Below are 25687 nucleotides of genomic sequence, written 5' to 3'. Positions count from 1 at the left end.
GGGAAGCCGAGTCGCCGGCCGAGAAATGACGGCAGCGGGGACCCGGATGTGCACGGATCAGGCCGCCGCCCCTCCCTCCCGCCTTCCCTCCCTCCCTGCCCGCGGAAGCGGGTGCGGGGACCGGCCCCCTCCCCGCCGGCGGGTCACGCGGCCGCGGCGATGGGCACGGCGCTGGACATCAAGATCAAGCGGGCCAACAAGGTCTATCGCTGCGGGGTGAGTGCGGCCCCCGCCCAGCGCCCGCCGCCGCCCCCGCCCGTCTCCGGCGCGGTTCGGGGTGTGCCCGCCCGCTGCCGCGTCCCGGCCGCTGGGTCTCGGCTGGGACCTGCCCCCGGCGCGGGGAGGGCAGGCCGAGGAGTTCGCCCCCTTGTGTCTCCGTAGCGGCGGCGCCTGGCGCCGCGGGGATGGGCTGCGGCAGGGCGTGCGGGGGGCTGCCGCCGCGCCGGGGGAAGCTCCGCTGCTGCCCTCTTCAGAATTTTCCCCCCTCTACCGTCTCCCCTTCCCGCTGCTCCCCCTGCGGTCCCTAGCGGGGACGCCGCGGGTTCCCGCTGGCTCCCGTCGCGAAGCAGTGCCCGGCTCCGGCTCGCCTCGGGGAGGAAGGCCTGCTCTCCGTCCCGCTTGGCCCGCTCCCTCGCGGTGGGCTGCAGGGAGCGAGGCTACCTGGGGCAGGGTCGCTCCAAGTTGTTCCCGCTTGTGGATGACGGCGGGACTGAGGCGTTGGAACAGCGTCCGGGTGTGGCCGGTCGCTGTTCCTGAGTCTCGTTCCGTTTCTGTACTTTGCAAGAAACCTGAAAGTCTCCTGAAGCTGTTGCTTGTACCTCATAAGAGAGCTCCTTGGGTCAAGTCCTGCGGCAAGAGAAGATTCCCCCTCCTCCCCCCGCCACTCGGCAGGCATCTGATTTCTTAACTTTTTTTCGCTGATGTTGATAGTGATAAAGTGATTGTATGCATCTCAACTTTTGCCGCTGCTTGAAGAAATTCTGTTCTTCAAGTACAACTAGAAAAAAAAAAAATCACCTGGTAGTTGTTTTCGAGATTTATCACTGTTTTTCAAAAAGTATTCTGTTTTTTAAGCAGAAGTTGAAGTTTTCTGAAGTTTTCAGGTCTCTTTTCTTTTTTTCTATCCAGCTACATACTTGTACTATAAAAATCCATTTCACACATAACTTTCTCATATGTTAGTAGTTCAGCTGTTACAGTGGATAAAGTGTGTTTCAATTTATTGAATATTTTTAATGCTGGAAAACTACTTTAGATATATTTGAATGGAAGAGTATGCTGCATCTGTTCTACAGTTGTCAAATCTGCTAGAGAATGACTTAAATAAAGCAAAATTACCCTTTTGTGAACAAAACATCCCTGTAGGTGTGGCATCATAGTGATGAACACTACTTTCTGTATCTCACTTTCATGGTGTTTTGTTAGAGCACATTATTATAAGGATCTTTTTATTTCAGTATCATAATGCTGTGCCTGTTCCCAGTTTCCTCACTGGGGTTGCTTTATATCACTCTAAACTGGATTTATATATATATATTTAATACAGGAAAGGGATACTTCCTCTGTTTGTAAACTGAAATTAAGTAAGATATTTATGGTTAGTAAATCTGTCAGTATTGTCTTTTTGCTTCCACTTTAATTCCATGTGGAAAGGTTTATAAGTATAGTTTGTTAACGAGTCCTGAAATTTGGAGGTCTGAGTGATGTGAAAATACACAAATGAAATAACTGTACACTAGAAGTACAACTTGGATTTTTGGTAGAAATTTCCTAGGCACAGAAAGGAATCGCAAATCTCTCTTAATTATGTGTGCAGTGTATGGAGGTTTGTTTTAGTTTCTTTGTTTGTTTTAGAAATTTACTGATTGTTGTGTATGTTAGTGACAGTAACTATGCTAATAATACCTTCAGTCTAAGGCAAATTTCATCACAAAATACGCTTGTGTCAATGCTGCTTGGGAGTCCTGTGGTAAAGACAGTAGTTCATCACAATGTATATGTCTGGCTATTAATTTTGAAGGCAATAGGGATACTGTGGCTAGACTCGATCTTTTGCTTTCTGTCCTTACTTAAAACTGCATTTGGATATGGAAGAGGTGATGTCTAAATTATGCGCTGATATAAAAGTCCTTTAGTTACACTTGTTACTTTCTAATAGCACAGTAATGTGCTAAAATATTATTGAGCTTTCTAAGTCATAATTTGCCTGAGAGAATGATTAATCCAGCATTACTCCACAATGCCACTCACCTCCCTGGCCATTCCATTTCTGCTGCCTTTCCTGTGCTGGTAGTATTGGTTATGCAGTGAGCCAGATCAGAGGAACAGATAGTATTTGGTTGGTGTGACACCCAAGAGAAGTAAATAGTAATAAATTAAAGAATCAATCTGTTGAATCAATATGCATTCTTTTTTGTTTTTCTTATTAACGTCTTCTAGAGTAGAAGAGAGTTTATTTAACAATGGGTGTCAGAATGCTCTTGTGCTGGATGGTCTACAGAAGAGAGATTAGATGTATGGAGCAGCTCCAACGGCAGAAAAACAGACCAACAAAATAAAGTAGGGTGAATGAAGAACAGTCTAAAGGATCTCATACTGTGATTTTAGGTGATAATAGATGAAAGAACTGGTAGCAGCAATAGTTGCTGATTCTTCCATTCAAGCCCTTGTCTTTGTTCATCTTGAGAGTGCATGTTCCAGGTGAAATATTGAGGGATTTTTAGCAATCAGCATATCTTGCTTTGTTGCATGTACATCAACCAGCGTATTTACAACTGTTGAATGTATTTGCCATATGTCTTTATTGACTCCAAGAGGGAAGGGGTGAGAGGAAACAGAGGAGAGACTCATATTTAGGAAGCAACTGTTTTGAGGATCTCGTACTGGTAAATTGCATACCGAATAAGGCCCTGAAGATGCAGGAGTTTTTAATGTAAGCTTCTAAAGAAGAACTCTACAGATCGAGAAACTTAGCTTTAATAATTTGAGTCTTGTTAGGGGAAAATGTTGATAAAAGTACCTGTGAGAAGACTGGTGAGTGGAGGAGATGAGGATGTGTCTAAAGCAAATAGCTGACAAGGAAAGTTAATGTTGAATAACTTCTTTTTTGCTTTTTGTAAGATTGGAATTATGTATATGTTTAATTATAAGCTTTCCCCATCAGGCCAAGATCTTTAAAAATTCTCTTTGGTGCTGAATTATCATAGAATCCTAGAATCATAGAATTGTTTTCGTTGGGAGATACCTTTAACTCGATGATCTTAAAGGTCTTTTCCAACCTAAGTGATTCTATGATTCTAAATCCAACCATTAACCTAACTCTACTGAGTCCAGTGCTAAACCATGTCTCTAAGCACCACATCTATACATCTTTTAAACACCTGCAGGGATGGTCATTCAATCACTGCCCTGGGCAGCCTGTTCCCGTGTTTGATAACACTTTTGGCGAAGAAGTATTGAACAGTCTCAGAAAAAAAGCAATGGTTCCTAAAAAGAAGTCATCATGTAACAGAACCTTCAGATACTCTTCCCTGTTGTCTTGGGTTGGGTCAGACTACTTTTCATCCTGGTACAGTGACCTTGGTTATACTAAATCCAGCTGAATTAAAACATTTTTCAGTGTTTCAAAGCAGTCTCCTACACCAAGTGGAAGTCACTTCACTTCCTAAAACTTCCGTTAGCTCTAGGTAGTTGAGTAGACAACAATTATGTTCTTTTTAGTTGTTCTTTGTTTCTGCGCTGATGGTTCTTTTTGAATTAGAAAAAATTATTATACAAAATCTGTAAAAATAGTCATGCAAGCCTGAGATTGTGCTCCTGCTTTTAAAAAGGAAGTTGGTTAAAATAACTTGCTGTGTTAAACAGTAAGCAGTTTCTGTATTCATTAGTTACAATCATCAGAAACTGGAGGAACTAAGCAAATAAAGACCTTTATTTTGTCCAGACTTCACTTTGAGAAAAGCTGGTTTAAATAAATGTCTGTAAGTTGTGAGTGAACAAACAAGTTTGCCACCTCTTGGACCAAAAGTGTAATAGTTAAAAAATAAAATAAGAAGTTATAAGGGTTTTAAGAAGAAAAAGACAATAAACTGAATCCTAATAGCACAGTAAGGCTTATTGCACAAAAACTGCTTCAGTTCCTAGGAACAGAAGATGTGTGTTCAGGAGACTATTTTTTTTTTTTTTAATTGGATGGAGAATTCTTGAGCCATTGAGCCTCATTTAATAAACTGTGGAATGCTAGAAGAACTAATAGAGAGGCACAACTAATGATGTGTTTTATGTAGAAAACCTAAACAGGATGACTCGAGTGACTGTGGCAGTTAGTCTGAGATTGATAATTAAGAAAATTCTAGGCTGAAAGGCCTGAAAATGCATTGTACAAAGCAAGGTGCATTGTACAAAGCGCTGGAACAGGCTGCCCAGAGAGGTTGTGGAGTCTCCTTCACTGGAGACATTCAAAACCCACCTGGACACATTCCTGTGTGATGTGCTCTAGGTGACCCTGCTCTGGCAGGGGGGTTGGACTAGATGATCTTTCGAGGTCCCTTCCAACCCCTAGGATTCTGGGATTCTGTGAAGGTGCGATATTTAGTGTCAGCCAAGACTTCTAATAAGTGAGTCCAAAATATGCTTAAGTCAGAATTTGCCAAAAGGAAGCCTTTTTTCCTAAAAAAGCAAACTGATTAGTAAATCTGAGCATCAAGGTTTTAAAGCATCTGATGACTGGTTAGTTTGGTCTAGCAGACTTTTTCTATAGAATGCACTCAGTTTCCTTCTAAATAATCAGAAGAATATGTAGTTAAGATTTGCAGGTGACTTGCGTAGAGGTATAGATACAGAAGAAAATGAATATTTAGTAAATGTGACTTACATAAACTTAATCTGAATTTTCAAATTGCGAAATGTTTGATCTTTGTCCAAAAAACGAATGCCTGTGATGTGGAAAGTGGAATCTAGAAGGAACCTAAGGCACCTTGTTGGCAACCAACTTACCATGGACTTCCATTCTACTAAAATAATGAAAAGCTTAATCTATAGATTTATAGATAATATCAAATGAAGCTAGAGAAACATTAATAATTTGGCATAGCATTAGTTGTGATGTCCTGTGCCATTGTCAGCACCTCAAAAAGTGTGCTGACAGATTTCAAGTGGTCTTGAAAACCTGCCTTGTGGTTTGTTTGTTGTTTTTTAAAAACTACCTTGCATTTGAAAAATAAAAGGCTGGTTTTTCTTACCAGGGATGTTGTAAAATAATTAGGTACAATCAGGAAATACATAGTATCTAGTTAAAATTATTTTTATAGCTCTATGATGTAGCAAACAGACCTGTCAGTGTAAACAGTCAGGTTCGAATTAGTCTATATTTTGACAGTAAATGTAAATTTTGCAACAATTCATGGGACAGTATCGTGTACTTTGATCCTTCCATCTTTATTGAAGTTTATAGATATAGAATATCTGTCTAGTTCAGTCAGAAGTCTAGATGCGACTTAGGACTCTTGAGATGAGATTCTGTGATCTGTGTTATGCACCGTTTCATGTTATTGATTGAAGATAGTTCCAAACTCTCCTCAGCCAGACTTGGGTAACTCCACTCCACAACTAGAGGAACGAGGCATTGTGCTGCCAGATCAGATCAAGTGGATGTTTGCTTAGTTGTGACTTTGAAGGTGACTGAAACTTTGAAAGTGTCAATATTTCTGGCACTTTCATGAGCATATCTGAATGGTAAGGAGTTGACAACAGAAAACTGAAAAGCTTGTTTGGGATCATTAACCTGGGACAGCCTTCTCACAGGAGTGTCCTGTTTGTAGCTTAGCCTTCATAGCTCACTTCTCTGACTGCTTTGTACAATAAGCTGGCTTTCCTGTGTGGGTGGGTACCCTGTTTTAGATGAATAGTTCTGTGTAGAACCCTGTTAGCATAGTTCCATCTTGCAAAGTTTTGGCATTGCCTGGTGAAACCATGTGGAGTCCCTATAAAGACAGAAAAGAAAAAGTGATGGAGAGCAACTGATCATAAGTTAATATATTGTAGTAAGTGCAGATTAATTCCAGAGGTGACTTTCTCTACATGTTTAGTTTTGTGGTGTTAAAGGTAAATGAACCCCTTTTGATACGAACTAAAACAGTGCTACTTTAGTATTAGATGATGCCATGTAACTTTTACAAATGTTTGCATATATTTTGCAAAAATAATTTTCACATCAATTGTGTGCTGCTAACTGTTAAGTATTTGAACATCTTGATAAGCTTATGTTCTTTGATTTGTAGCTTTTAGAAGGACAAGTGTACATACTGCTTAATATTTAGAGAGTACCCTGCTTCTACAGAAAAAAAGACAAAGTACCTCTCCAGGAAAGGCATAGACAACTTCCCCACATTCATCAAACAGAAATATAATCTGATAGCACACACACAGATTAAGTGAATATTACAACATCTTTTTCATGATGCTTCCCTCTCTCTAACACTACCGAGCTTTAAAAGTTTTTTTTTAGAAAGCAGTTTTGAGTTTCTTAAGAGACATTGAATGTTATAAGAAAAGTTAGTATCTAAGTTCAAGTCATTCTGCTTTCTGCCCCTAACACATACAACCTTACGTCATGAAAGTATGTAGGCAGTAGCGCTGGAGTAGGATGTTGCTGTGTGGTGGGAGACTGTTCTCATTTCTTAGAGCAGTTCATATGTTCAGGATTGTCCTTGCTTCTTATAGTTCAGCTGTACTAATTTTTCAAAGCAATAACCTAATTGCTTGTACTAATTAAAGCCTGTTAGCAAAGCAGTACAGTATTTAGGTCAGCTTTTCTTCAGTGTCCTTTCGTGCTTGTGCCTCCTGTTCCTGGCATTTCCCAGTTGCTGCAGGTCCTCTTTTCAGACTTGCAGCATCTCAGCCTTCATTGTGATGCTCAGTGTTCTACTTCTGTCCTGTTTTGCTCTAATCTGCCTGACCCATTTTCTGTATTGTCACCCTGTACCATCAGTCAAGACAAAAGGCTGGAAAAATTCGAATAGCAGCTGATGTACATAGCTAGACTGGTTTTAACTGGTCGAGTGTAGAGTGGGCAGTCTGACTTATCCTTTGATAGGAGTGATCTGTAGTTTGGTGTCTAGTCTGCAAGCCTGGTGAAGGTTCAGAGTGCATTACTGTCGAGCAGGAGAAGGTTAGCCCCAAGAAACTTACTTCAGTCTCTCAATTCACTTGCTAAATCCAGATGTATATGAATGCTTGACATGGAACTCTGCATTGGAGTGGATTCTTTGTTGTAGGAGACGATGAACTGTGGGGTATGTAAAATGAACTGTGTGTTGCTCTCCTTCAGTAAATCTCTTTTTCAGTGTTAAAATTTCTCAGTTGATACTTCCAAGATGCAGTGTTCTTGTGCAAATACAATTTTGTAGACAAAACATTCTTAAATGGGATCTCTTCAGTCATATAGCTTGTGTCTTGGATTCAGATGCACTTTTAGACCATTTCCCATGTAGCGGAAAAACTATTTAATTGTTTTATCTTAAATATATTCCACTCCATTCTTGAGGTAACTCTTATCCTCAGCTTGGCCATCACCTTTACAGTTATGCCTTTTTTTCCATCTCCTATGGCTGACTGTCCCACTCTTCATGAAAAAATTCCTCCTGGGATTTCATTCTAACATGTGAAATGGAACTTGTCTGTTACCAACTGACCTGATAGTTGTTTATGAGGATACTATTCATATTTCTGGAGAGGAAGATCTTGAAACTTTGGGAAGAAATTAAAGCTTGGCTTAATACTTCTGGAAGGAGAAGAAAAACATTTCTAAAGCAAACAAACTAGAAGTACAGAAATCTGTTCCTTCGCATTACTTTCATTATCAGTATTTGTCTTTTCTGGCAAGGTTAGACTGTTCTCTGGGAACAGTTTTCTAGAGTTTGAAAATCAGTTAGCACACTGAGCAACAGCTATAGAAGAAATTTATTTAAACAAATGCTTTAATGTTGTATTTTCTCCAATTAGGAAGTTCTTTCTGGAGTCGTGGTCGTAACAAGTAAGGATGCAGTCCAGCACCAAGGTATCTCATTAACAATGGAAGGATCAGTAAATCTGCAGCTTAGTGCCAAAAGTGTGGGTGTGTTTGAAGCTTTCTATAACTCTGTCAAGGTAAGACCTGTGCAAGTTTATATTTTTAGCACAAGACTTTTGTCTCTCTCTCTCACTTTGAGAGTTACAGCACTTCATGGTATGTAAATGATAGAAAACAGAAACACTCAGCATTATCTAGGGATATATGATGATGTTTTGGAGGAGGAGCTTGCACTGATTGGAGAGTTTTCTTTAGGGCTGAAATACAGTATCATAAATAGTATGATTACTGGATGATGCATTGAAGGACCACAGTTTGAAGTAAAATTGTGTCTTTTTATTTTTAAGTACTGGGTTTAATTGGGCTTTTTGCCAGATCAGTCACTATCAGAATAGTTTCTGCAGAGGTCATTGAAGCTGTGTGTTGCTAGGCATGCTACAGGACATGCACATGTTCTTTCTGTAGAGGATGAGACTGTGAACAGACTGATTTGCAGAGCTCCTGGAAGGCCTCTGCACCGCTCTCCAGGTTTGGCAAGTATGGGATTTGGAATCTAGCAGGACAGGCTATCTCAGGCTCCTCACGAACATGGCTGTGCTGATTGAAGCAAGGCTGGCTCTGTCTAGAGACAGTATAGTTATATTTACAAAACAGTTGGCTTAAGTTAGGATAGCCTTGGTGTCACCGTTTGACTCAGGTCTGACAACAACGCTCTTGATCCTCTCCCCCTCCCACCCAGGTAGGGAAGGAGAGAGAGAAAAAGAGAGAGACTTGGCTGGTTTGAAAACTAAACTACACAGCTTTAATTAAACACTAATGATATAAGAAAATACATACAATTATATACAGATATGTTCAGGTATGTGCAAAAGCCTCTCGCCTCCCCCCACCCCCAGCAGCTCCCACCACACTCCCCTGAGCTGGAACAGTCCCAAGAAATCCCGGAGTTGCTGCTGGAGAAAGCAGAGAGTGATGAGGGTCAGGAGAGCTCGAGCCTAAGGGTTGACGGTGCTGGATGGACAGAGTCCTCTCCGAATGCTGGCCAAGGATGGAAGAGAAGGCAAGAAAAAGCAGGAAGGAAGTTGTCTTCTGTGATCTCTGACCTTCCTTTGAGCTTACATAGATATATGGAATGGAATATCTCTGGCCAGTTTTGCTGTCTGTCTAACTCAGTCTCCTATGGGGGGGTCATAGATCTCCCCGTAGTGTCTGAACCAGCAGAGTGAAGGTGCGACCTTGGAGACCCAGCAGTTAGAAAAACATTCCACTGTCTTATCAGCCTAGCTAGAACAGAATGTTGCTAGTTAAAAGAAAGCTCACTGAAGAAAGAAAAAAAAAATCAGTAAAAAGGGAAATTGGCTTCATTTGTATCATAGTTAATGTGTTTACAGCATGAATAATCTGTCCATGAATGATTGAGAAACAGAAAAAAGAGCAGAAGCAATAGATTTTCTTATTCCTATCAGTAAAGGGAAAATAATAGTAGAACTCCAGACAGAAAAGAAATGTAATCTTTAAGCAAACTTCCTGGGTTGAATCATAGTTAACCATTGTTTCAGGGAAAGACTATCCCTAAATATAGATCTTTAGGGTGGGAACAGGACAGGGAGAAGGTGGGAGGGAATGGCTAACTACTCAACTGGCACACATATTTGTTGATTCCTTTTGCTACTGTCAAGGGTTATAATTTAGAAACTCTGCTTTCCAAAGTGCTTGAGATGCTGCTATTTAGCTCTCTGGTCATTAGTATGGTACAACCATAAAATAGATCACAAATTGTTTTCTTGAGGAAAGCATTCTTACTATTCCTTTTCATTGTAAGACTGGAGAGCTGTGTGTCATGAAGAAATACCTGAGTTCCTGGTAATTCAGGAAGTCTATTAGAGTTTAGTGGGTGTTTTTAGTTCTTGAAATGAAAAAACGTAAGTCTGCTTCAGCCTAAACCTCTTAATAATTCTGTTTACAGCCTATTCAAATTATCAACAGCACTATTGAAATGGTAAAACCAGGGAAACTTCCCAGTGGGAAGACAGAAATTCCATTTGAATTTCCACTGCATATGAAGGGGAACAAAGTTCTGTATGAGACCTATCATGGTGTCTTCGTTAATATTCAGGTAAGGCAGTCATATCCGTGAAGAATATCTGGACTCTTGTTATCTGCAGAATGTATTCTAAGCATCTCTTATTCCATGGAAGCAGAGGATAAAGTTTTGTAATGATGTTTTCTTTTCATAATGCAATATGTTTTCTTTTCTCAGTTTGAAGAACGAGCAGAAAGTTAGAGATCCTTTGATGTAGATAGCTTTTAAACTTCCCTTTATTAATATAGTATTCTTCTGGTGTGTACTGTATATTCTAGATATAACTTTACATTAAAAAATCATGATACATATTAACCTTCTAGTACTAGTTTGTAAGTAGTTTCTAGTTGCCTTTTTCAGTTTCTAGGAGTCAACACTTTCCACAGGTGGTGACACTTCTTAAATGTTGCAGAAGAACCATCCCAGGATCTTGGAATCTCATCAATATAGTGTTGCTTTAAACAATTGTTCACAATGTCTGTTCCTCCTTTTTTTTACAGCAAGTTTAAGCTTTTCATTTGAAATACTTGATGGTAATAAAACTTACCAGATGTGACATGGGATGTACAAGAAATAATTAAAAGCATACTGGAAAGAGGGACTTCGAGTTGAGAAAGGATAAAAACGTGTTTGTTGTGCTCATTAAATCTTGTGCAGTTCTGTTACGGGATGATGTTTTCATCTAGTTCTGATTTGATTGTGAAGAAGTTGCATTTACCTTTTTGTAGATAATCTATATACTGGTACATATACAAATATACAGATACCAGTGTCTTTGCTGTTAACGTAGTACCACTGAGACTTTGTTAGCATAGTAGATAACCAATTACTGCTAATAATACTTAAATATTAAAATTAAGTGTACTGACTTACCAGATCCATTTCAAGATACTGGGATAAATCCTACAGGAACAAAGCTACTTAGTGTTCAAACTCTGTTTTCTTGCATTCAGTCTTGAGAAGCGTCCTCTAGCTAAAGGAAATCCTACCATTGCTTGTTGTTTCTGGTCTTCCATATGGAGTAAATCTTTAAAGACTGATGGCACAAGCAGTAACAAGATGTCTTGCCTGAAATACCGTGTCAGAACTACTGTATCATGTGTCTGATCCCTCCTTATGTTGTAGACAACTACATCCATTCTCTTCATGAAAAAAAGACTCCACCAGTCTCCTTTCGTTCAAAACAAATATGGCTATGTAATTTCATAATGAAGACTCAAAATAAAGTGTTGAGAGCTTTTAGCATCTTTCTTGTGAAGGTGACTGGTAAAATTTCCTGCCTGAATCTGTATGTACTACATGTTTCTAACACCCTGTGGAAAAACAATTTTTAAGTTTAACCTTTTTTGGTTAAAAATTGTTTTAACGTAGGAGGGTTCATTTGTTGAAGGTTGTTGGGGTTTTTTTGAGGGAAAGTCTTTCTTCAGACATGTCTTGAAGGTTAATATTATGTTAGACAATGCTTTTTCTTACCGAGGAGTGGTGGTTTGGGTTCTTCGTTTGTTTGTTTTGTTTGTTTTTTCCTCAAGGAAAAAGTTGAAGAAGCCACTAAATGTGAAAATGTTCAGACCGGTGCTGGTGAAGAATCTCTGGGTTGAAACTTTTTTTTTTTTGCTTCCACTTGTATCTCACTGATAAGAGTATTGGATTTGATGACAGAGTATAAAACGGTTAGCAGTTTAGCTGGACTGCATGTCTTACATTACAGTCTGGCATTTAAAAAAAAAACAACAAAACCCCACAAAAATCCCCCTACCTGCTAGCCTATCGGAAGTAACCCAAAGAAAAATTCACTTGCTTTTTGTCTAGGTTCAGATGTTTTGTTTAAGAACTTCCCAGATGTTTTTTCAGTCTTGGTTGTCTTCCTAATGTAACATCTACTGTTTGTGGTAGGTATGTCAAAAGTGGTGCAAAGCTGGTTGAGTTGCTTTCCATAATCCAGATAACTCATCTATGATCAGTGTCAGTTTTTTTAAGGTATACTTTAAAGCTGAATATTTGTTTTGTTTTGTCATCCCCTCTCTACATAGCTTCTCTTTACAAGCTGGGGATAAAATGTTATTAAAAGGTCAACCATTAGATTTCAGCCAGTCCTGCACTCCTGAAGGGGAAGATGTAGTCTCTCCCAACGTTATTTAAGGTTATTTAAAGTGCACTGATACCTGATAAAACAGATACATAGATACAAACTGGGGAATGTTAAGTCTGTTTTCTAGGAAATCAGGCTTGAACAACTTAAAAATACTTCACTAGTTTTAAATATTTCAAAGTAAACAGTTCATTTGCTTGGACCATGTTTATACTTCTTTGTCTGTGCAAATCAAGAAATAGAAAAATAGACTACAGTTTACCACCTGTTCATTTTTTCAGCTGAGTAATGAAAGGTGCTGTTGCAGAAACACTCCCTAGGCTTTTGTCCAAGTCCTGGGTAATTTAAAAGCAAGCCTTTCTTCCTTGATCTAGCTAGTAGTATGTTAGCTGGGGGTTCAGTGTCAAGATTCAAGTCTGTGTTCTCATGCAGAGATCTTCTAATTAGGCACTGATGGGGAGGCTGCGGGCCAAATTGCAAGGCATGTGTGGTCCTGCAGCCTCATTACACTGTATTCTGTGGTCTGAGTGAAGTGTAGCGCAGCAATACAATGTTTGCTCAACGGTGATCAACTTCAGTGGAAACCATAGTCTGTGATGGGGAAAGAGATATGCTCCCTGATCTTATTCTTGCACACACATTCAGGTTACCTGCAGAGAGAGACCATAAACTAGAAGTTACAAAGCTGAGTACCTTAGTCTGAGTGTACCTATTTTTTGCCAATTCCTCATCTGTAAAGAAGGAATTAAAAACAAAGCAACAAAAAACCCTCCCTAACAAATTCCCTATCTTGTAAGGATGTCGAAAGGCTGTGTTTTAGATGCTATGTGATAATCAGGGTCGTGCTATTTTAAGTCACTGGTTTATGGCTCCCTTTTTAGGGGAGAAAGGGGAGGAAACAGGCAATAAGTTTTTGAACAGTGAACAGGAAAACTAACCTTTTTGCCTGATGTCTGACTTACTATACACTGCTGCTTTTCAGTTCAACTATATGGTTAAAAACAGTTCCTCATTAAATATGCTTATAACTGTTACCACTGTGAAATTGACTGTAGATTGAATTTAAAATTAGAGGGCTATTAATAAATCTTATTGATAATCACTTATCCAAAGTATGGTGAAAAGCAATACTGTAATCACTTAATTGAATGTCATTTGGGTGCCGAAGCCATTCAAGAGCACTACTGTCTGTCAGAAAAATTGTCCCTCAATCTCATGTGTTGTCACATAGCACAGAAGGTATGGAAAGCATTTGCAAAGGGCTATGGGACTGTAAACATAAAGAAAAACCATCTTTCATTTGGGAGCATCTAAAAATCATCATATACCTCTTATCTGCTCCCCCTCTCCTCATCACTGGTATATACCTTGCCTACCAATCTGTTGTAAATGATGTCTTCAATTTTAGTAACAGTAATATTCTGTATATATGCAATAAAAGATGAAATGTTAAGAGAGATAGAGGAAATATCAGCTAAGGCTCTTTTCTTTTTCTCTGCCATCTTGTTCTTGTCAGTATACCCTACGGTGTGATATGCGACGTTCTCTGTTGGCAAAAGATCTGACTAAGACTTGTGAATTCATTGTCCACTCATTGGTAAGTGTGGTTTGTATTAACTATATAAAGTGAGATATTTTTTGTTGGTTGTTTTTCACTTTAAGTAAAGTTTGGCAATAATGTTGGTTTAGAAAACCAGGTGAACTAATTTAATCTGTAATAGCAACACATGGGATATGTATGATTAAAGGAAGCTAGCCTCAAAAAAAACCCCAACAAAACATCCAGAAGAGCCAGGGCATCAGTTGCTTCTGATCAGAATAACTTACCTCTTTATTTAAAGAAAATGGTACAAAGAGGATTTAGATTATAAGATCTTTTTATACTGTGCTGAGTTTATTTTCTTATTCATCCTTTCACTTCTGAAACAGTGGTGTAGGTAAATACTATGATGTTCTTCTAGACAGTGTTTCAGATTATCTGAGCATTTTTTTAGCCAAAGGTTCTAGGCACCCACAGTGCCTGTCTTAGAAATGGGAGTTTGTTGATGAAAATATCTGATTTCTCTTCTTCAGATGACTAATTGGGATTTAGAGCCCTGACTCAAAGTATCAAAGCTGGGACTACATTAAGGTGGAAATAAGAAGCTTTTCACCTTAATCATCTTTGCCAACTGTTGGCTTACTTAATAGTAATATGCTAAGATAACTAGGTTACCAAATATCCACATCCTGGGGTCAGTACATGGAGTCAACCTTCTTCCTGTGGAGATGCCACATGGGATGAGATTTGACTATCTCACAAAAAATGCTTTGCTGCTTGTTATTTGAAGTTCCTGTGTCAGATTGGTTTTTAGTTTATATTGACTTGTACACATGTCCAGGGCATCTGATGTCAGTACAAACTGTGCTGGCCTAATTAAGTAAATTCTTTTCCCACCCACAACTTGCTGGAACACATTGTTTGGATCATTCCTTTGAACTCTTAACAGGACAGTAAAGTATTAGATTCTTTTGTCTTACTTATGAATAACAGTGGAAATATATTATTTTAATTCTATAGTACCTTTTTTAAAGTTTGGCTAGGTGCTATAAAGAAGTTTCTTGTTCTTTAGATTTCATTATTTTCTAAAACATACTATGCTACATTTTATTGGTCCATTATTGCATTATAAGTAAGCCACACTTGTCAAAATAGTGAACAAATTACATATTATGCTGTTTCATGCTTTTATTTCTTGTTCCCACTACAGCCCTTCTTAGATCACAAGTCAGTAAATCATGAATCTCCCAGTTAGGGTGAATTAATGATGTTTTACTGAACATATAATTCTCACTGTCAGTGCTCAATGTACCATTTCACTTAACCTTATTCTTTGCCAGAATTTGTCATTTATGGGAAAATACAATCAATCTTTTGCTAATATCTTCCATCTTGCAGCTGGGCAGCAGAAGCTATTTTGAATTCTTAAGCAGTGAGAGTAGATCCTAACTTAAGCATTCAAGTTAAACCATTGGTGGTGGTATGCTCTGCCAGCTCCCAGTCACATCCAGCTGGGTCTCATATTTGATGCTGCACTGGTTAGGGAAAAGGCAGTGCACCTCAGTGGGGTAAGGATGGAGTGGGAGCTCAGTGAATGTCAAGCAAAGCTTGTCTTTCTGATGCAGAGTATGAGCTGCATGTTGCAGCAGGGCTCAGAGCCCGTTCAGCCCCTTACAGAAAGACTTGGCTTCTTGGGTTTGTCATAAACGTGTTAAATAGATATTGAACAACTGTAATAATGTGCCCCTAATATAGCTTTCCTGGTGTGGAAAGCTAACCTGGATCAAGTTTGGTTTATTTTAAAATTAAAGAGGCTGGAATGTTAAGCCCATTAAATCAATGCTATGCTGAATTCCGTCAGCTGAGGATCTCCCAGTAATATGGGAATGGCTTAGGAGACCTGAGCTCTGAGCTGGTACTGAAAGGGCAGGAGAAGGAGAGGGAGAGTTTATAAAACATATTTGAAGCAATGGAGCATTCATTTATTATCTCCCCCTTTCTCCCCTACCCAAATTTATAAGTATTAATAATGAAGGGGAACACTGCAATTGACATATAAAATGTAATTATTTGTAAATACAGAAATGTGAAGTTCAGCTTTTTCCTAGAACGTACGCTGTGTTTCAGATAGGTAATGTATTTCTTCTTTTCCAGGCAGTTTAGAGTAGTGAACCACATGGGTTTTTTTAATAGTAGGTAGAACTTATGCCAAAAACTTACACATGTAGAGCTTGTTGGTATATGGCAAACACAAAGTAACCAAAAATTGACACAGTTGGGTTTCCGCAGTTTGGATTTGTGATGCGTGTGACACATATTTAGACAATATCATAATGCTATTTAATAACAAAGGCAGGAAATCTCAGGGTTTTTATTATGTAGGTGCATACTTTCAGCCTGAAAACTAACACATCCAACAGTGGGTTGACTTTGTTGCATTTTTTAATATTCTCTGTTTTGTAAATCATAGTTTACAGTTTTAACTCTTTTTTCACTTGTAGTCGCAGAAAGGGAAACTGATGCCAAGCCCAGTAGACTTCACAATTACTCCTGAAACTTTGCAAAATGTTAAAGAGGTAAGAGTGTTATGTTATTATGTTCTTTTAAATGTAATGCTTGTGTGATCCTGAGTGAGCACAGGAGAGGAATGATTAAATGCTGCCCTGCTTTTTTTTTTTTTTTTCTTTCCCCTTTTTCCTTTTTTACTTTTGTAAGCAATAAAGTGATTCTGTCTGATCTCTTGTGACAGTGGTGACCGATAGAAGGTGGAACTTTGTTCAGTAATGGTGCGACATTTTTATCATTTTTCTGAGTGAAAGATAACAGTGAAGCAAGAAAAGATGTACTATACTATGTTTAGCCAAGATCCTTAAAAAATATATGTTCTGATATTTGATTGTCTTTTTTTTTTTTTTTTTTTCAGCCCCACATGGCTTTGGGAAGTCAGTATGACCAGAAGTAACTCTCTGGGTCATCTGGCTTTCTGAACACTCGTTACTGTTTGTCCACTGACACTTGTGTTCTATTTTTCCCGGTTTTCCTGTTGTGATCTTTTTGTTAATAAGACTGCTTCCCTGCTTTAGGTCTCCTTTCTGCATCCTCAATTTGTCTTCCATTGCTCTTAGTCCCAAACTTCTGAATTTAGATCTAGTCTTTCACTTTTTTGTCAAAACAGGCCTCTTAATCAACTATTTGGTTGTTTCATGCCTTTTTTTTACTTATTCTACATATTGACAGAATCTCTGTGGTTGGAAGGGACCCCTGGAGATTTGTTAGTCCAGCCACTGTGCTCAGAGCAGTCATCTGCAGGTTGCTCAGACCCACGTCAAGTTTTCAATATCTCAATGGATGGGGACTTGCAGCCACTTGGCAATGTTACATTGTTTGACCACCCTCAAAGGATTATAAAATAAACTAATGCAAAAAATAATAATTCCCTTTATTTCAATTTTTTCCCATAGCCTCTTGTTCTTTTGCTAGATTCCACTGATCAGCGTCTGACTCCATCTTCTTTACTCTTTCCCATTAGGTATTTATGCATATTAATAAAATCCCCCTGAACTTTCTGTTCTGCAGGGTTAACAATCCCAACTCTTGGCCTCTACTTTTATGTGATGTGCTCTTAACCATCTTCATGGCCAAATCCAGAAAAGGCTGGACTTGCTCTAGGAAGTCTGTGTTTCTTGTACTGGGAACTCTTGAATCTCGGAGACACTATCGTCAGTTTTGTTTCACCAGTGCTGAAAAGATGGGGAGAATTGCCTCCCTCAGCCTGTTGGCAATACTTTCTAAAGCAGCTCAGGATGCTGTAGGCCCATTTGTCCAGCCTGTTGAGGTCCCTGTGAAGAGCAGCACAATGACCTGGTTCACCAATCCTTCAAATTTTTTATTTTCTGCAAGATACAAGGTAGTATTGGCTCTAGTATTGACCCCAGTCACTATTGTACACCACCGGTGACTGGCCTTCAGCTGAACTTTGTGCTACTGATCACATACCTTTGAGTCCAGTAGTTCAGGCTGTTCTCAGTCCATCTCAGTGTCTGATCTGTACATCTGGTCTGTACTCCATCAGTTTGTCAGTGAGGTTGTTAGGAGGAAGAGTATCAAATCCAGCACTGAAGCCAATGTAAACAGCATCCACTGCTCTCTACTTGTCCATCAAGCTACTAATTTCATCATAGAAGGCTGTCAGGTTGGTTAAGTATGATTTATTTTCCATAAATCTATACTGACTGCTTCCAGCTACTTTCTTGTCCTTTGTTTGGAAATGGCTTTCAGGGTTATTTGCTCCACTGCTTTTCCAGGGGCTGAAGCAAGGCTGATGAGCCTATAGTCCCTTAGATCTTCCTAACTGAAGAGTGACATTTACTGTCTTGCATTTCTCAGGAAACCTTTGTTCATTACAGCCTTTCAAGGATAATAAAGATTGGCCTTATGGTGTTGTAGGTGAGCTTCCTCAACACTTGTGGGTGGGTGCATCCCATCAGGTCCCATCCCCTGGTGTGCATCCGGTTTGTTTAAATATTTTCTAACCTGCTCCTTTTCTACCAAGAATGACTCTTTCTTTAGGTTGCAAGGGCCTGGGATTCCTGAAGGCAAATCTGATCAATAAAGACTGAGGTGGAGAAGACATTAGTGCCTCTGTCTTTTTCATGTCTTGTTACTAGGATGCTGCCATATTCAGTTGCAGGCTGGCATGTACCCTTGTCTTCCTTTTGCAGCTGGTAGACTTGCAGATGCCCACTTTTTTTTGCCTTTCTTGTCTCTTGATTTAATTCCAGGTTGGCTTTGGCTTTCCTAAAACGATGCATGCACACTCAGATGGTGTTTTTTTGTTCCTTCTGGGTCACCTGATCCTACTTTCATCTTTTGTGTACTTCCTTTTTATTATTTTATCAGTACCATCTTGTTCACCCATTCAGGTCTCTTCCTACCTTTGCTTGACTTTCTGCATGTTGGAATAGGCTGTTTTTGAGCATGGAGGAGGTGATTCTGGAAAGCCAACCAGCTGTCATGGCTGAACTTAAAAGGATGAGCAGGTTGTGTCCAGCAGCCTCTCATTTCTCTGGAGACTGCTGCACACTGAAAGGATATGGTTTTCCAAATAAAAGCTATAATGACTCTTCTTGGTGGCAAAATTAGTTTTTAGACTATTGCTAAATACTAAGCTCTCATCATTCTGCTCTTCTTACAAGCTGTGTTTTTATATAAATGTTTTTTCTGTTTCTTTTTTATCTTCTGTGTCTTGATTCTCTTCTCATTAGCTTAGCAAAGACTCAGTGGTGTACATCATGAGAAGGTCCTGCCCATTAAAAGCTTTTTCTTAAGTTCAGTAGCAGACCCTGTGCCTTTTTCTGTACATAACCACAAAAGTAGGTTCTAAAACTTCTGACATCTCTGATCCAGCAGAACTTGGTATTTAATTGTGAAGCTGTCTAAATAATGGTATTGAAACATGTATGGTAGCACAAGCAGTGGCTTTTTTTTTCATTCCTCTCTCTGTCTCAGAAAATTGTATGGGTCTGAAGTGACTACCCGGTGGACAGGTAAAAAAAAGTCACTGTTCTGGCATATTTAAAATACTAACATTTTAATTCTCTGCTTGTCTAGAGATTGTGATTGACCTATGATTTCTGGTAGCGTACTAGAATACTGATTAGGAGATTTTCAGTAGCCAAATAAAGCACAAAGATGTTAGATGGAACAAACAGGATAGATTTGATCATATGTTCTTGATTCTCTTTTTTGGAGGATTATGAATTGGAGTGTAAATGGTAGGTCCTATGAGAGATGAGCTGGCTAGGATTAAAATATTAAGAGTACTAAGACTTGAGGGGAAATACACCTTTAAAAAAACAAGTCTCATAGACTAGGATTGAGCAAAATGGCCTTTAGTTCTTGTTCCATAAGTTCCTTTTGTATCTCTCTCTGAGGTTCCTGACAACTTGTGCTTCCAGGGATGATGATGTCCCTATGAAGCAAGGAAGCAACTCATTGCTTACTAAATGGTGATGGGAAGATCCTAGTAGGGATCATACAATAAAAAGCATTTTACTGATACATTATTAGGACCAAATATTTCATAGGGTGGTTTTATCACGGATGGAACTTCTGTTATTTAAGCTGGGAGACAATAACCAAGCGAGGTCACATTTACTAAACACATGAAAATTCCCCTCTTCTTATTTCCCCCAAAGGTGTATTTTGAGTGGAACAGCTAAATTCTGCAGGGGTGTTGGGTGTCTGAGTGAAGCAGTAAACAATAGCTGAGGAGAACTTTTCTGCCATTGCTGCTGGCAGCCAGGACTAAGGAAACAAAACAAACAGACTGGGAGAAAAAAAGTTTGCCACCAGAGAGTTGGTTCGGAAGAAGGGAAAAATCAGTTACGTGGGCAATGAGATATCATGCCACAAGTAAGTGTGAGCAGATGGTTGGAGAGAAGGGGCTAACATGAAAGTTGTCAATAACAAAAAATCAAGGAGGGAGGGAAGAAAAAGGCTTGCAAAAGAAGGGGAAGGTTAGAGCAGGATGCTCAAAGAGCTTGAAGAAAGTTGGATGGTGAAGATACGAGCTGAAGATGTGAGTAGAAAACTTGACTGTTTCAGTATGCCTCCTGCCAGAACTTGACATGTAAATGGAGCTTCTGGCATAAGAGTTTCTATGCTGGCAGAGAGTATCTGTGATACCTGCTGGCCTGAAGAAGGGCAGGGCAGGGGGAGCAAGCCTCCCACTTCGGTCTTTTATGGAAAATGATTTATAAACCTTCATCCTTGATCAGCTTTTCTTACTGCTCCTTCCTTAAAAAGCAGGAAGCATGCTTGCTGTTACAAAAGTTTTGAAAGTTAAGTGTGATTCTGTATTAAAATTAAACTGTTCGTTGTCCTCAATTGGTGTCTTGGTACATAAGCAGTATGCTCAGCTTGCGTTACACAAAGATTTTTAAATGCTTGTCTTCCAATAGCAGTGGCCACAAGACAGCAGTGTAAAAAGGTGGGAAAATCACTGAAACAATCACTGAGACTTAATGTAATCCATTGCAAAGTGGAACCAGAATGCAGTTCTCTAAAGCACTGCCAGCTGACTTAACTTGGCCATCCTGTTAGTTCCTGTCAGCCTCCCTCCTTAACAGTGAGGTTCCCGACATCTGGATTAGTTGTAACAGCCAACTTTTGTCACATCATCCCAGGAAAAATGCTCCTGTGGATAGATGGTATGCACGGGGGGCTGCATGTCAAGGGGAAGGGTAGTAGGAAATACTGTAATGTATCTGCATAAGGATGCATATTTAACAACTTACATCATTTAAGTTTCATGAGGTATATCTGAAGTTTTGAGTTGATAACTTCGCAGCTTTTTGGAGTTTTCTACATATTTTGATAACTGTCTTTCTGTAAGGTACTTTTTTCTTAGCCTGCTTTTACAGTTTGTTGTGGTTTTTTTCCCCTCAATCTTTTCAGAGAGCTTCACTCCCAAAATTTCTCATCAAAGGTCATCTCAGTTCTACAAACTGTATCATTACACAGCCATTAACAGGGGAGCTGGTCGTGGAGAGCGCAGAGGCTGCAGTCAAAAGCATTGAGCTGCAGTTAGTACGTGTGGAGACGTGTGGTAAGTGTCTCTATAAATGCCACATGTATAGAAGAGGCTGCAGTAATGACCACTTGCATTCTTTTAGTTTAAATATGAAAAATTGTCCAGAGCCAGATCATTAAACAGACTTGCAAAAGATTGTTTTGCACTTTAGGTGGAACAGTCCAAACGTAAGATCTGTGATCTTTAATTCCTAGTGTTAATGTGAAAACTTGGAGGTCAAAGGGCAAAATGTTTTGCACACACATACCTCTCCCCTAACCCTGGTGTATCTTGGTTGTAAATTTTGGCCACTGCTTTTTCTTCTCTCTTTCCCTTCACCCCCTCTGCCTTTGAATTTCCCACTTCCACCAGGGTGTGCGGAGGGTTATGCCAGAGATGCCACAGAGATACAGAATATTCAGATTGCTGATGGAGATGTCTGCAGGGGCCTCCCTATTCCCATATACATGGTGTTTCCCAGGTTGTTCACCTGCCCTACCCTGGAAACGACAAACTTCAAAGTTGGTAAGTGAATCTGACTTCATGCTGTATTGGTCTCTTTTATCTGAGATAAGTTTCTAGTTTCACTTTAGCCTGTGGCAGGATGGGATAAATCACTGACAGCACTGCAAGAACAACCAAGGACATCCATCTGCTTCCTTGTAGAGGTTTCTTGAACAGGATTGTAGTTCGCTGTGTTTTATACAGAGTGATAAAATACAGCCCATATACTTCTAAATAAAAACAGTTGTGCAACTATTAAGCTACTTCTAATAGAATTATATAGTAAAGGGACAGGAGAAGCAGTGCAATGGCAGGTGATTTTTCTTTTTTTCTGCCAAAAAATTATGATTAAACACTTGAGCAATGGCCCAAGAATAAAATGCCAACATGATCCTCTCCTGTTCATCACCAGCTAGAACTCCTCTTTCTGTTTTTGTTTCCCATTGTCCTGCTGCCCAGACTCAGAAGTAGAAAAATTAAGGTCAGGATGTATGTGACTTTGCTTTTCTTGGTCAGCACCAGCTGCTTCTTGCTGGTTTTTTTTGCCAAAATCCACCATTTTCAGAAACAGCTGAAATTTAGTATTTTTTTCACTTGTTCAAATAATCACTGCAGAAATTCTCTTTGCTAGCATCTTTTTCTTCCCTTCATCCTGCTGGAATCTGTTGGTTCCTTTTGTATTTTTTATTTTATTGTATCAAATTGAATCTAGAATTCCCTGCCTTTAGGATACTTCCCAACTGAAGCCCCTCCCACTTTGCTGCTCTATACCTTGGATAAATGTGCACAACTGGTTTTTCGGTTTTGCCTACCCATTTATCTGTTCTCCCAAGAGCATTTTTGCACCTGATATATACTGAGATTTTCCCCAAAACCATCTTCTTGTCTATTTTTTGTTATTTCTAGCTATTAAATAGTAATGTACAGTGACAAATGATGACTACAGTGACTACTATTAGAGTAGTATCTACTTCTTTATAAGAAGTCTTAAAATACTTATGATTTTTTTAAAAAGGGGCAGTTATTCTCAGTTTATTTTGATCTCTGCTTCTGTCATTTATTAACTCTACCTGACTTTGTATTCTGTCTACATTTAGGATTTATTATAGACTTGATATGATTTTCATTTTGAACAATACAATAGAATGTCTGAAGAATCGATTATTTTGTGAAAAATGGTTTTTTATAGCTTGCAGGTATATGGCGTTTTGGTGTTCAGTGTCAGGAGGCCACACACAATGCAGGATTCTAAGGCTACGTTATACACTGACAGCACAGGTGGAGTCTGTTCCCTGACTCTTCCACTTTAGGTGCTTCTGAACAGTGTGTATTGGTGTCAGGCATCTCTCCCAAAACATTTTAATCTCAGATATCTGAACTCTGCCTATTGTCAAGGAGACTGTATGTTGTAGTTTTTCAGTGATACGGAAGTGAATCCAGAGGTCCCTAAGACTAGAATGACCCACAGTTCTCTAGGAAAGGTCAAAGGACTAGGATGCATGTGGTTAAGGTTCTGTCTAGAGTACCTTGTTCATCTCTGCCACAGGAAAACCCAGGGTGTTGAAGTGGTTTGGAAGAGCCCTGTGAAGTGCTGTGCCTGATGGCAGGAAGTGCCTGCCTCATCTTACTGTTACAATCGAGATTCATACAGAACTCTGGTTTATGTTCCCTTTTTCCAGAGTTTGAAGTTAACATTGTCGTCCTCCTGCATGATGATCATCTCATCACAGAGAACTTCCCACTGAAGCTCTGCAGGATGTAAATAGCCAGAGGAGAATCACTTATGGATTTACTGAAAAAGAATGAAATTCTTCAGAGGCCAAGTGAAAATTTATCCATGTCTCACTTTAACTGAAAACACGTAATTTCCTTCTCCCTGGTCGTAGTTCTTGTGCTTTCAGTTCTCTATAGATCTTGCTAAGACTGCCTGCCTTCTGATATCCTGTGTGGATGGATGTATCCAGACAGCCTTGTCAGGTATTTTCTCCTGACTTCAACAACCATGTTTTCCTCCATTTTTCTGTGACAAATTCTGAAGGAATGATTCTGTATATTTCTACAACTTGTAGAAGTATGTAGTAAATTTCTCTCTTTAGTTCATTTTGTAATACTTGTCCCAAAGTCCTTTAAAAAACTGTTACACCTGGTATGTCCCACTATATGTGGTGTATAGATTCTGGGAGGAGGATACAAGACTTGTAATATAATACTTAATAGTGTCTTTGAAGCTGTAATAAATGGTGCTACAACAATGCAGGGTGGTGGTGTGGGATAAATATCACAAGATGAGGATGAAATAAGTGATGTGCAATGAATAATGATATGAAATAACACCAAGTGTGTTTTGGTCATAGTTGGAATGTGAGTCTCTAGTGAAAGGATGCTTAAATTGATGTTGCTTTGCATGTGGTTTTTTCCCTCCATTGCAGGGTGTTTTCTCTGGATTAGAAAAACTGCATCTTCCTTTATCTTTGCTATTTGTGTAAAATAACACAGAAAAAGATGACAAGTCAGAAGTTTTAGCTTGAGGATGTACTTGTACATTGTCATCTTGCCTTTTATAAGACTTAGAACTCAGTTTTGCTGTGGAATAGCCTGATCTGCCAAACAGCACCAGCCAGCCCAGGCTGAGGGCAGGGTGGAAAAGTGGAGGGAAAACTGCATTGGAAAACTGCTGTGCTGTGGCACCTTCTGCCTTCAGCATGTGACTTGTCCCTTTATGAACAACCCTTCCAGGGGAACCAGGCCAGTCATCCTTTTTTCATCAGGTGGGTTAATATTGCCCTTGTTCAATGTAAAGTATAAATGTAAATGCCAGGAAAGTTAAGGCAGTAAGTACATTAAAGTGTTTGTAACTGTGCATCTTAAACAAAATATATAGAAAACTATTTCAGCAAGAAATAGCCTTTGCAACATAAACAGGGTGTAGGTTTTGATATTAACAAAACAGCCACAATTCCATTTTAATTGTGAATGTTCAGTACAATATGTGGGATGGAGGCAGGCTAAGTGCAGAAAGTGTTAAAGTGCAAGTGTCAAGATGGCAACCTGAAAAGGCAGAATGAAGAAAACTGCCAAAAAATAATTTCTATTATCTTTATCGCCATGCAGGTAAATGTAGTTCTTGGTTTGGCCCTGGTGCTGTATCATCTGTATTTTAGGAATAAACATCTGAAATTTTTATTTCAGTGTCTTAAAAGAGTGGTGGGGAAAAAAAAAGCACTATTTATTAGAACATAACACTTCTCTAAGATCAGGAAACCAAACAGGATGGTTTTTCTTAAACCAAGACCACCTTTCTGGTTTATGTACCGTTACACGAGTGCCACCTGCTGCTCAGACTAGAACTGTCACCTCCCACCTTCAAAAGTTATTTGGAAAGATCACCAGGGTTCATCCTGTCCCCAGCCCAGCATCCAGCATAGAACAGCTCGAACCTGCTCCTTTCCCTGTGTAGTGATGGTCTGGGGCAGGGGAGGGGTGTATGCACCAAGGCTTCCTTTTTTTGAAGTATGAAGGAACTCCCTGAAAATCACTACAATGCTTCCAGCTTGTGAGAGTCAGGAAAAAGGAAGAACGATCAAAAACCATGCTGCTTATTTAGGAACTTGGGGTTCTGTCTGTGCTGTGGGTAGAGGAAAAATAAAATTGGCTGATAACAAGCAGGTGAATGTAAATACCAGTTCAATGTATAAACAGCAAGTGAGGTCTTGCCAGAGGCAGCCCATCAAGGCACTCTGTTCTCTTTGGAGAACAGTGTCCAATACAGCATGCGTGGAGCTGCTTTGCCACTGCTCTACGGGTCAAGTATAGCTTTGGTCTGGAAGTCT

At 39.5% G+C, this 25687-nt stretch overlaps 1 protein-coding gene across 3 annotated transcripts; it reads left to right on the top strand.

The window, feature by feature from the left end:
• The first annotated feature begins 70 nt into the window (after positions 1–70).
• Positions 71–25040, top strand: VPS26C (VPS26 endosomal protein sorting factor C). Of its 3 annotated transcripts, none has more exons than XM_051608589.1 (8): positions 71–216; positions 8002–8145; positions 10035–10184; positions 13757–13837; positions 16282–16356; positions 21239–21389; positions 21726–21878; positions 23537–25040. In XM_051608589.1, the coding sequence occupies exons 1-8, from the start codon at positions 160–162 to the stop codon at positions 23617–23619; spliced, it is 894 nt and encodes a 297-aa protein (XP_051464549.1). In that variant the 5' UTR covers positions 71–159; the 3' UTR covers positions 23620–25040. The 3 variants fall into 3 exon arrangements, with proteins under 3 accessions (XP_051464549.1, XP_051464550.1, XP_051464551.1); XM_051608590.1 differs by lacking the exon at positions 71–216 and adding an exon at positions 7067–7292; XM_051608591.1 differs by lacking the exons at positions 71–216; positions 8002–8145 and adding an exon at positions 8972–9128.
• Positions 25041–25687: the final 647 nt, after the last annotated feature.

The sequence above is a fragment of the Apus apus genome, chromosome 1, assembly GCF_020740795.1.
Source record: "Apus apus isolate bApuApu2 chromosome 1, bApuApu2.pri.cur, whole genome shotgun sequence".
Classification (NCBI taxonomy): Eukaryota; Metazoa; Chordata; class Aves; order Apodiformes; family Apodidae; genus Apus; species Apus apus.
Note: the sequence above shows the minus strand (reverse complement) of the source record. Positions and strands in the feature narration are given on the sequence as shown.